General features: G+C 28.8%; 1 protein-coding gene across 2 annotated transcripts; it reads left to right on the top strand.

Moving 5' to 3' along the window:
* Positions 1-2,625: 2,625 nt before the first annotated feature.
* Positions 2,626-4,794, top strand: LOC109810509 (transcription factor bHLH18). 2 transcript variants are annotated; one of them, XM_029273818.2, is made up of 5 exons: positions 2,626-2,834; positions 2,948-3,050; positions 3,154-3,642; positions 4,021-4,407; positions 4,543-4,794. In XM_029273818.2, exons 2-5 carry the CDS (start codon positions 3,006-3,008, stop codon positions 4,615-4,617), a joined length of 996 nt encoding a protein of 331 aa, XP_029129651.2. In that variant the 5' UTR covers positions 2,626-2,834; positions 2,948-3,005; the 3' UTR covers positions 4,618-4,794. The 2 variants fall into 2 exon arrangements, with proteins under 2 accessions (XP_029129651.2, XP_020229584.2); XM_020373995.3 differs by having other exon boundaries at positions 2,627-2,834; positions 2,945-3,050.
* The last annotated feature ends 8,667 nt before the right edge of the window (positions 4,795-13,461 follow it).

Here is a 13,461-nt window from a genome sequence, read left to right as displayed (position 1 = left end):
CTATATTCACAAGAATCAAGATTCAAATACTGACCACTTGGTGAAGCGACGTGAATCCCTCGCCACGTTCTCACACTAACCCAAATTAGTAATTGAATTATTTAATTATAAATTGATTCAAACATAAAAAGTTATTATGAATATTTGTCGATAGATTTCTTTTCATTTTATTATATGACTACTCTTCTTCTATTTTCTTTCATTCTATTATTACTCATAGATTTTTTTTCTTACCTTTTCTTAACTAAAAAACATTGTTATTCTTTTCATCTTTGATGGTTATTTAATGGTTATTGATTATTATTGTCATAAAAAAATAATTTCATGAGTAACATAAATGATTTTGATCAAATGATTTTTGATAACACATTTAAAATGATTTTTTTAAAAAAAATATTTGATTTATAACTAATGCATATATCAAATTTCATTATAAAATCATTAAACTTTTTAGTAGTCGTGAAACAAGTAATTGTTAAATCTAACTTTTATCTTTTAAAAATTACATTTTTGGGTATATTATATTTGGATTTTAATAAAAAAAATTAAAAATTATTATAAAAAGATTTTGTGATATTCAATCAATACTTTTTTTAATATAAAAAATCATGTAATACTCAATTAAGATAATTAGGGTTTCTTTAAAAGTATGTCAAAATATTATGGTATTCAATTAAGACAATTATGATTTTAAGAAGTACGCTAAAATCTAATGGTATTCAATTAAGATTTTTTTTTCACTTAAAAAATTTCGATGTTATTCGAAAAACCTAGAGAGATTTCAATAAATTATTTTGAATGATAGATTTTGTAAAACTTTTTATTAGAATTTATATACAATTCACTCGTCCAACAATCTCACTAAAACCTTTGGAATTTTGTATGATTTTTTTTCTTCTTCTATTTCTCCTCTTTCTTTTCTTTTACTCTGCCATCAATTTTTTTCTCGCCCTTCTTGCTTATATCTCTTTCTCCTCTCTCTGTAGAAGTGTTAGATGGGTTAGACTGACTTGACTTAACTTGACTTGTACAAGTCAAATGTTATTCTAAGTTAAGTTGAATTGACCTATATTCTTTTCGGGCTACCATATTTTGGTCTAACCTGACCCATGTCGAATCATCAAGCCATATTGACCTAATTAAAAAATATTTTTTAAGAATAAAATCTATTTATTTACAATAAAAAACAAAAATCATAACATGATTAATTGATACTTGTCATGGAACACTTATTGATTTTTGTACAAATGATAACCGAAATGGGATGAAAAAAATGTCGAAATAAGAAAAAAGACTCAATTAGTTAAGTAAATATACTTGGACAGTTTAGCAAAAAAAAAATATATCATAAAGAGAAAGAAGATTTCTTACATGAGACACTAAAACTATTCAAGCTAAAATAGTAGTGGTTCATAGAGTGAAGTGGTGAATATTAATTCATCAAAATTATTTATAATATTTGAAATCCATAGTTAGTTTAATGTTAAAATTGATAACAAAATATACAATATTAATTAAGACAATTAAGGTAACAATGAATAATTTAAATTAAAATAAAATTATTTTTACAATAATTAGATTAAGTAATATATTTATAATTTTATATAAATAGGGTAATTATATATAATTTTATTTTTAATATATTATGAATAGTAATTTTTATTATATATAATTTTAAGCGATATTTGCAAAAACTTAAAACATGTTTTTTTTTTGTTCATCCCTGGAGTATCCACTGCCGATAGCGGTGACTAATCTCCTCGCTATTGTTTAATTTAATTATCAAACACATTTATAATTTTTTTTAAACACAAAAAAATAAACTAAAATATTGCAAAATTATTTAAACTTCAGCTTGAATTTTGAATAATGTTTACAAATTTTTATGCCTCATATTCACTCACATTAAATTTTTTGGCAGCATTAAATGTAAGTGTACATAAAAAATAAAAATAAAAAACAGTTTAGCTTAATTAATCAGACAATATATAAAAACTACGAATTTGGATCCTCTATGACAATCCTCTCTCTCTAGCTTCTCTCTAGCAATAATAATAACCACAAATTCAATTTTATAAAAATCATTTAAGAAATCATATTAATTAAAATATTACAAAATTAATCAAAATTATTATAATATTATTTAAGAAATCACATTAATTTTATAATAATATTTTTGATTGTGCAATAATTAAAATTATTTAAGAAATATATACAATTATATTGATAATAGTTAACATTTATTTTAAATTTTAAAGTTATATTGATCCAAATTCATCTAATAGCTCAAATTCAATCTTATAAAAATTTAAAATAAATGTTAACTATTAATAATATAATTGTATATATTTCTTAAATAGTTTTAATTATTGCACAGCCAAAAATATAATCATTTTAATTAATTTTATAATATAATTAATGTAATTTCTTAAATAATTTTTATAAGATTAAATTTGAGCCATTAAATATATTCAATAATTATTATTGTTACTAGGAAAAAGCCGGAGAAAGAGGATTGTAAAAAAAGATCCAAATTAAAAACTACATGGCTATCAAATGATATCTATGTAATGTTGTACCACTGTACAGTGCCTGTGTAGCACTATTCCGTCTAATTCACTCTAAATATGTTAAGGAGTCAACAAACTCAAGCTAGCTGACATATTTGTTAATTAACAGGTGTAACAAGCAGTTTAGGGCACGTAATAAAGTATGGCTAGAAATTGAAGAATCTGCACATGCGTGTTTATGGAGTCCTACCCTCTATATATGTAAACGAGCCAACTTGTTAATATCCTAGATTGGGTTGAGCAATTTAACTATTGCAGGACGAGGTAATTGAGATCTCATTTTCATTTGGAATGTATATAATATATGAACCAAAGAATCAATCGTGTCAATATCAAATTCCATAACCACCAATTTTCTTTTTTATTTCTTTCAGCAGGATCATTCATATTCTCATCATGCTTGCATGTAACTAAAATAAGATTTGCAGTAGTAGCATGACATCAATGGAAGAATCATGGACTAGTTGGTTATGTGATGTGGTAAGATCATATTATACACTACAGTATAATGTTTTCAACTTGAACATGCGTATTTCTTTGCACGATTCAAGTTTTTTAATCAACTTTCCCTACATTGTTCCAGGAACCAGATGATTATAGTTTCATTGGTCAATCAGAAATAAAGGTGGATGATGTGAATGGAAGTTTGGCATCTCATCATGATATAGCCATTGCATCAGAGGAGAACCCACAAAGCTCATTTTCCACGGAGACTCACTCTTTAGTGGCGAAGAGTGACTTAAAAAGGCCCTTCGAGTCACTAAAAACAGAACAACTCCCACAAAAGATAACTTCTCCATGCTCCTACATTCTTTCGTTTGACAACACGAATCCACCACCGTTAAAGGTTGAATCAGTCTCGAAGCCAGGAACCAAGGTTGACACAAACCGTGGGAAAGCTTTGCCTTCCAAGAATGAACCAAGACGCGTTACTCAGGAGAACAAGAAAATGAGCTCATTGGCCACAACTTCTCACCACACTAAAGATCACATAATTGCCGAGAGAATGAGGAGAGAAAAGATTAGCCAACAGTTCATTGCCCTCTCAGCTCTCATTCCGGACTTGAAAAAGGTTCACTTTCTTCTTAGTTTACATGTCAGATAAGAGTGTGTTCAAGTACAAGTTTGTAGAGATTTCGAAAATTTTTCTACCAAAAGTAAAAAGATAAAAATTGAATAGAAAACTTCTTAATTTTTTTAAAAAATTTATATTAAAACAGACTCTATATTTATCGATACGTTTTTTTTAACAAAAACCTTGTAGGACTAGTTTCTTCTTCTAGATCCAACCCCATGGGTGTGAAATGGCCATTTATTTTTCAAGAAAATAGTGCTTGTAATTAAAAAAAAAAAAAAAAAAAAAAAAATCACCCTGGGCCCCCAATGTTCCTCAAACATTTAGATGCATACTTGGTATGAATGGTACTAAGGAATGATAATTTATTTGCAGATGGACAAGGTATCTGTGTTGGGGGAGGCTATAAGGTATGTGAGAGAGCTGAAGGGTCAAGTGAAGTTGCTGGAGGAGCAGAGCAAAAGGAAAAGCGATGATTCTTTGGTGTTTGTAAAGAGACCTCAGGACGAGGATGTCTCAGACACTTCGTCAAATTCGTGTGAGTTTGGAAACTTTGATGATTCATCGAAAACAAATTTGTCACTGCCAGAAGTTGAAGCAAGGGTGTCAAAGAAAAACGTGCTGATTCGAATCCTGTGCAAGAAAGAAAACGTAGTTCTGGTGAACATATTTAGGGAGATAGAGAAACTTCATCTTTCAGTTATCAGCAGCAGCGCCTTGTCTTTCGGTTCCTCTGTCCTGGATACGACCATCGTGGCCGAGGTACATTATAATAATATGATATTACTACTAAAAATAATTGTGCAATATTAAATAAAGTCTTTTATATTTTGCATTTCATGTATGGTAAATGAGACTTGGCATCAACGGTATGTGGTTTGTTTCAATTGGTGGCAGATGGAGGATGAATTCAACATGAATGTGGAGGAACTGGCTAGAAACCTCAGAGTTGGACTGATGCAATTTGTTTAGTGCAATATGAGTTCAGTGTACTAAATATCCCTGTCCATATAATAACATTGGTTGAAAACCATATGATCTATTATTGGAAATTGGGATTTAACTTGTTGCAAGAGGGCTTACAGCCTTGGAAACTATGGGTTGTATAACTTTCTTCACCTAATTTGTTTTCACTTTTGAGTAGTGCCATTTCTTGGAGTAATATTCATAAAATTAAAAAAGATTAATACTTTAATTTTATTAATTTTAATATATTATTATAATTCATCTTTATATATAAAACAGGAATAACAATATTACATAAAAACGTTATTAAAGTCTTTTTTCGACGAGAGAGTTTTGAGGGATTTTTATATTTATTTTTATTTTTATTTTTGATAATTATTTATTAATTAAATTTTACTATTTTTAAAATAAAGTATCTATAAATAAAAATAATATTATATTATAATATAATATTTATTATAAATTTAAAATATAATTTATATATTTAAAAATATCTATTTATTTAAATTTTAAATATAATTATATGTTCAAACATAACATTTATTTATATACATAATTTATTTTAAGTTATATATATATAATAAATATTTAAAATATGCATTCATATGTTAAAATATTAATATTTAAACTAAATTATACTTTTAGTCTTTTATTTTATTTTTTAAATTCTTTATAATCCTTTATTTATTAAAATATTTATTTTAATTATTTATCTTTTATATTTGAATTAATTTAATTCTTTTAAAATAATAATCATTTTCAATTTTATGACATGATTTTGAATTACTTTTTGATCAATTTAGAACGTGAAAGTTGTACTATTTGATTCATCTATATGAAAATTATACAATACAATTAATGTTTAAATCTAAAAGAATTATAAACATCATGAAAATTGTATGAAAAATATATCTCATAAACAAAATTTTAAATTCTCAATCAATTAAAAAAGAATTTAAAAGGATTAAATTGATTTATATTTAAGAGATAAAATATTAAAATAAATATTTTAAAAATAAAAGACTAAAATAAATTTAAAAAATAAAAATATAATTTAACATAATATAAGTAATTTTTTTTATTTTGTAAATAAATATGTTGCTCAGCACCTGCATGTGGAAGCGAAATATTCAAACGGAATCTCCAGGTATTCTTACAAACTAAACTCCTGTAATATTTAATTATAAAGATTCTAGCACTCAATATAAGTGCACAAAAGAAGGGAGGAGATATAGAAGTTAGTTAGGGAATACCTATAAGCCAGTAAGATCTATTTATATCATTTCTAGCTTGATATATATAAGGACGAATCCAATACTCAATTTAATAATTAAATTATTAAAATTTAATATATACCATAAATTATTGAGTAAAATAATTTTATATAAAATTAATCTTCAAATCATTTCATCCCTCTTTATATATATATATATATGATAAACTAAAGTACCTTAGCAAATCCTATGGAAATTTAGAATATTGTTACCTCACAGGTTGGAGAATCTATGATTTGGTGCATCGCATCCTTGCTGAGATTCGTTTACCACTGGACATCGACATAAGATTTTCTAATTCCTATTAATATATATTGTTGCCTCACAGATTGGAATGCATGATTTGGTGCTTCACATGCTTCTTTACTGAGATCCGTTCACTGCCAGTTATATACATAACCTTTTAGGTCTAGTTTATTAGATTTAAGTCATTCAACTAACAAACATTTACTAGAGTGAACCTAAACTATATATTTATATTTGCTAAAAATGTTAAAAATTTTATTAAAATTTAAATATATTTTATCTCTCAAATTTGAGATAAATTCTTTTAATTCCTCAAATTTAAAATTAGTCTTTTCAATTTCTATATTTTTTAAAAATCTTATTTGTCAAAATTACAAGATTATAAAGCAATATTATACTCAATTTTATTAAAATATTTATCAAATATTATTATCTAAAATTCACCTACTAGTGTCTTTTTTAGTAAAAATATTATGTTAAACCTTACTAATATAACATAATTGTTTCAAACTGTTATTCATACATATGTTATTAATGATTTGAAAAATTAAAACAAGATTTTTGAAAATTATAAAAATTACAAAAATAATTTTAAATTTAAGGGACATAAATAAATTTACTTTAAGTTTGAGAGATTAAAAACATATTTAAGTATTTTATTAACTATTCTTATATTATCAGTTCATTTGTTTATATTTTCTCTCTAAAATAATGTTTTTTTAATAAAATAAACACTATTTACTTTTATTAAGTGTTTGTCTAATTTTTTTTAATAAGTAGTTTTATTTTTTAAAAAAGAAATAACTCATATCTATTTTTAAATAAATGATTGAAAAGCATTTATTATGAAGTAACTTTTTTTAAAATTTCAAATAAATAAATCTTACAACAACTTATTTTAAAAATTAAATAAAATCTGATTACAGAATATTTTTTTCTTCTAATAGTTTTCTATCAAGGATTTCAATAACACTCCTAGGTTATTGGTAAATTGACCAAAGGGGACCACTTCAAATATTTTACCAATTGGTGTTTTAAATTGTAGCAGGCTTATATAATTCAACGCAAGTTGGTCACAATGGAATCTCTAGTGAACCATCATGTGAATGTTGTTGGATATGATAACATTATATATTTATATTAAATGAGTAGCTTAGATTTTTGATTGATGAATTGAAAATAGTTTAAAAGGTAGGATACTTTTTAAATGGTTTTGGCTACAAGTGGCTAAAAAATAAATAAAAAATATTGAGTACAAACAACTTTACATTATATATAATAATAATAACTTTGTATTTTTAATTCTCTAATTAATTAATGGGTAGTAAAACTATTTTTTTAAAAAAGAAACGATAAAGATATATAAAAAGAAATATATGAAAGAAGAAACTGTACAATAAGATTAATCAATCGATAAAAAGTGATAGAAAAAAAAATATGCTACAAAATTGCGAAATAATATTATTAATTTTAATTATAGACAATTTTTTTTTCTATTTCATACAATAGATTAGAAGTTTTAAAATGTGTTTGCGTAGATAATTTTCTAAGCAAAAGACAGGAAATATTAATTTATTATTTTTTAAATTAAGCAAGTGTAACGTCTTGACCAATCATTATATTTTACTGTTCAACAATTTAGTAATAAAAAACATAAATCTAATTATTTATGATTAATATGCAAGAATTCCTAGATATACATATAACAATATATATGTATAAAAGTAAACTACTAAAAATCCATTAGCAGGATTACATAAAAAAATCTTGTATGTGTATGGGTGTGTCTATGTATATGTATGTTGCCTTAGAATAGAATCAACTAACACACTACGATCTCCAGCATGACATTACAACTTTTAGCCTCCTACCTAATGCTCATAATAAAAATGATCATCACAACACAACTTTTAGAATTTTGTTACTTAAACTATGAAAGTATAGTATCTTTGTTAGGAATAGAACAACTTGGGTATGAGTCTATCACAACATTAATATGCATCAACTAAGCTTATATAGAATTAACTCGTTGACTAACCTCCATATACTGAGCATCTTTTCAGTAATTAGTTAAGGATTTTACTTCTCGACTTCATACCTTACTTTATTAGTCGTTTCTAAAGTAATATGGCTCGACCTGACCCCCATATGATGTCAACTAAGAACTTAGAAGAAACTCAACACTCCATTTCAAGAGACAATAATCTCAAGAAGGGTTTTCAACAATTAGATTTGCAGAACACCACAACACATATCCACACAATGAGATATTTCAACTTCTTAAAACAACACATCTCTTTTAATCCTAAGTTCACAACAGAGTTCAATATCATGCATCACACATCTTATCAACATAAATCAACACAAGAACATGCCTCATGCATTCACAATACAACACACAACAACATACTTCACTTGCATTCAACATACTCACACCTAATGCATTTATCCCGTGCCCGACATTTATGAGACAAAGAGTCTTTGAATTACTCACGCTTGACACCACTCATCTCGTGCCCAACATCAATAAGATAGAGAGCTCTTGCATCATTCACACTTGACGCTAGACATCCTGTGCTTGACATCAATGAGGTAGAAAGCATCTAACTTACTCACACCCAACACTAGTAATCGTGCGCCCGACATTAATGAGAAAACAAGCCTCTTATTTACTTACACCCGCTGTCATTTATCCCACGCCTAATGTCAATGAGGTAGAGAACCACTAGCTCACTCATGCCTAATGCCAATCATAGTGCCTAGGCGAAGATGTGGTAGAGAGCATCTAGCTCTATGAGACCCTTTATCATGCATACTATATACATTCAAATCCATAACAATGATATAAAAATCTCTAAATCCATGCATAATAATCAAAATGAAATCTCCAACATAAGGTAAAGAGTCTCATATAACAAACTCTTGAATAAAAACCTATACTAAAGTAGAAATATAAAAATAAACATAAATCCTATTATAAGAGTTAATAAGGAACATTCCTAGTCTAAACTCTGATGTCACACGTCCTACTAGAGCACTACTAAGACAAAGATTAAGTCTTGTCACCAACATCATCAATATCTCGATGAGCCTCACTTGCATCAACATTGATAACAAGATGGAACAAAGGGAGTGAGAAAACTTCTCGTTCTAGCCTATAGCCTGAAATAAGAGATAAATAATCAGACACGCTCAATACATTATTTATAACAGTAAAATCTATATTACATATAATTAGCATTATCAAAAATAATAACTTATTCAAAACACATCAAATCATTAATCTCCAAATACAATTCAATCACATGCAAATATAAAATGTAATAGAGTCGGACTCTTGATTTGCATACTTGTGGTACCAATCACAAGGTATCCATAGTGCATTTTAAATAATTTGTCAATTTATTGATTTGTGTGCATATGATGCATGTCATATAGACTCCCTATCATATTATGAATCACTACACATAATCAACAATTTGTCACACATATATGACTTGCCATGCTTGCAATTGTTATTCGCAACAATTTTCCTTGCATACTATTTACTAGACACAATTCAAGTATATCATTCAATCAATACATCAATAACATTCATGTTTATTTCACACTCATCAAGCATTAAAATCACCTAATCAATCCTTTCAATTCAAGTAAAAGAACGAGTTTCAAACATGAGGTGATACCTATAAAAGCCAAATTATACCCCACGTAGCTCATCCAAAGGGCACCCATAGCTCCCAAGATGGTTCACGCCCGGTGTGATTCACATCACGCTCAGCGAGATAACAATAGGGAGTCCCCTAGAACTCCCACGTCTGTAAGCCTCAACTTGTTCCTGGTATGAGTGGCATAGAGGCTTTCAACCTCAATAGTGCCTAACGTGAGTGAACAAAGAGCACACCTATTCTCAGGTACAATAGCGCCCAATGTGGCGCACGTGGCACCCAACATCGCAAAAAACTCAATTCTACAAAAAACACAAAGCATACAACTTTTGAGTCAAAACTTGCATATAAAAATTCAATAGGTAAAAATGCAAAATACTCATACAAAACATCAATAAGCCAAGAATTTCATACAATTACACATTTCTATTAATTACTCACAAAATAACAATTCAACGCATACTCTCAGGATTCCTATAGGAATCTAAAGGTAACTCATTTCATACCAAAAGGGGTAAATGCACAAAATTAATCATAGATAACATGATTTACAACAATTCAAGGGTATAAGAATCATGAGGAAGACAACAAACAAGAATAGAAAACAATTAGGATTTTTCTCTTCATACAACGCATACAAACACACAAAGGTTGGGGGTTAACCTTACTGCTCAACAATTATTTCACAGCCTAGAACAAGAATTCTCACTCTCCCGCTTACCTTGTTCAATGTTGGGTGTAGAACGCAGTTCTTCGAAATGGTCTCCTATAGCCTCATCTCCTCTTGGGTCTTTAGAGAGTAAAAATGTGAAATGAGCGCATAAGAAGAAAAACTGACATATCCCCTATAGTTTTAAAAATTGATTTAACCTTCCTTTAATCCAACCAATAGTACACTCACACTAACTCAAGTTACACATTCCTCTCCCTAATAATAATAATAATAATAATAATAATAATAATAATAATAATAATAATAATAATATAATAAATATTATATTTTAATCCTCATATAATTAATTAATTAAATATCAAAACATTTAAATTTAATATCAAACACTTTATAAAATCAACCCTTTAATTTTATTATAAAACATATATAGTTAGTTTAATTGAAAAAATGCAAGGTGTTACAGGTTCACTCACACCCGACACCATGATGTTGTGTCTGACGTGATGGCGATTTCTATACGTGGAGGAATTGAAATTTGGCCTCAAAAACACCAAAATCATTTTTCAATCCAACATGCAACTCTCAATTCAACATATATATCATATACAACTCAGATTCATCAAAAAGAACAACATGGAACCATCACATGATCCAATATCATCAATTCATCTCTAAACAAGAAAAAACCTAAGTAACCTAGTTCTTCACTTCTCAATTCAATAGGATAACCACAAATGGACAAATCCAAGCGATAAACAAATGATAATCCAGGGAAGGATCCAAGCACTCTTATGGAATCTGTTGTAATTAGAGGAAAATCTTCCTAATTAGAGAAAGTATTTGTAGAATCTTCTATTTTATTTTCCAGCATGTTTTTTCCTTATTTCCTTATTTTAGAAGATTAAATTGTTACAAATAGGTGTAAGGAGAATATAATAAGTATGAATGATAATAATAAAATCATTCTCTTTTTTCAAGTTGGTATCAGAGCTCCTAATCTTGGGAGCTCCGTTTCCAATGCAAAACAGTAGCCACCTCCGCCACTGTCCAGCCACCATGGCTGCTGTCGTAGTCTTTGGGGGTTGTTAATAGGGCAAACAGGTGCGCCCCACTCTAGCGAACACAACGCTGAAAGTTGTTTCATGAAAAATCTTACCACGCGCCATCACCGTCGTCGGCTCATGGGTTACATGCACCTAACTCTGGCGAGACCCACTTGTCGTCACTGTCACAGAACTGGTCGTTGGAGCCTCTTAAGTCCGTTCCACAGGTCGGTGACGTCTCATTTGGCCTAGATTCTAGTAAATCTGAGTTTTTTGCTCCTTTTTCGATGTAGCCCACTCATGGTTGTCGCCACAGACAGAGTTGCCAAATCAATCTATTATGTCACCACCATCAAATCTTGATATGAAAGTTTTTAAAGAGGAACTAGATTGTTTAAAAGCAATGATTGAATCAATAAGTAAGCCTTCTGGACCATGTACTCTGTCCATGAAAGGTAAGAGTTATCTCCATACTATGGGTCTTGTGTCTCAAGGTATTTGGATTTTTGATTCAGGAGCAACTGATCACATGACACCTTTTCGTATGATCTTCAAATCATATATTAAAAGGAATATAGAACAACTTGTTACAGTTGCGAATGGTTAAGGTGTACCCATATGTGGCTCTGGGAATATAAGTTTGGAATCATCTATTATATTAAAGGATGTTTTACATGTTTCACAACTAGCCAATAATCTTATCTCTGTGCAAAAGCTCACAAAAGATTTAAATTATTCAATAACATTTTTCTCGACTCATTGCGTTTTTCAGGACCTTGCTACGGGGAAGACGATTTTAACAGCTAAGGAGTAGAGTGGGTTGTATCTGTTGGAGTCTGATGACCAAGACAAAACAAAGATCATAAGTCAACAAGCTACATCGGAGACATGGGCAAATTCCCAAATATAGCTACATCATTAAAGGCTTGGACATCCTTCATTCAATTTTATCAAATCCTTGTTTCCTCATTTGTTTACAAGGGAATCTGTTGAGCCTTTTAATTGTGATATTTGTGTCAATTATCAAAACATCATCGTGCTTCTTATCCTATTAGTAATAGAAAGAGTACTTCTCCATTTGATTTAATTCACTCTGATGTTTGAGGACCTGTTGTAGAATCTATTTTTGGAGCAAAATTGTTTGTTACTTTTAGTGTCGCATGGACATACTTTATGAAAAATAAATTAGAAGTTTCTCAAATTTTTGTTAATTTGTTCCATCTTGTCCAAAATCAATTTGGAAAGAATATCAAAAGAATCAGGTCTAATAATGGTACTAAATATGTAAATCATGAATTTCTCAATTTTTTGTCTCATAATGGTATTGTTCATGAACTAACATGTGTAAACACTCCCCAACAAAATGGGGTTGCAGAAAGAAAGAATCGTCATCTTCTTGAAGTAGTTAGAGCTCTTCTTTTCCAAATGTTTGTTCCTAAAACATATTGGGGAGAAGCTGTGTTAATTGCCACATATCTCATTAATAGGTTACCCACTCGTATCTTAAATGGCATTAGTCCTATAGAGTCTTTATTGTCTTTTGTTCCTTATTCTCCTCTAGTATCAAGTCTACCTAATTGAGTCTTTGGATGTACTATTTTTGTTCACTCTCATCATCCTAATCGTAGTAAACTAGATCCTAAAGCTCTTAAATGTGTCTGTATTGGGTATCCTTCTAATAAAAAAGGATACAAATGTTATCATCCTTAGAGTCGTCGTGTCTTTATCACCATGGATTGTTGGTCCCTACGGTTAGAATCTAGAAGGGGGGGTTGAATAGATTCTATGTTATTTTTCCTTTTCTTGTTTGCTTTCTAAATCTTTACCAAACAAATCTTGATTTAAAACAAACCTTTAAACATAAAAAGGCAATTCAGAGTTATATATGCACAGCTTATCCAACAAGATTTGAATAACAAGATATGTAAAGATTGAATTTATCAATT

This window comes from Cajanus cajan, chromosome 5, assembly GCF_000230855.2.
Source record: "Cajanus cajan strain Asha chromosome 5, NIPB_CcT2T_4, whole genome shotgun sequence".
Taxonomy (NCBI): Eukaryota; Viridiplantae; Streptophyta; class Magnoliopsida; order Fabales; family Fabaceae; genus Cajanus; species Cajanus cajan.
Note: the sequence above shows the minus strand (reverse complement) of the source record. Positions and strands in the feature narration are given on the sequence as shown.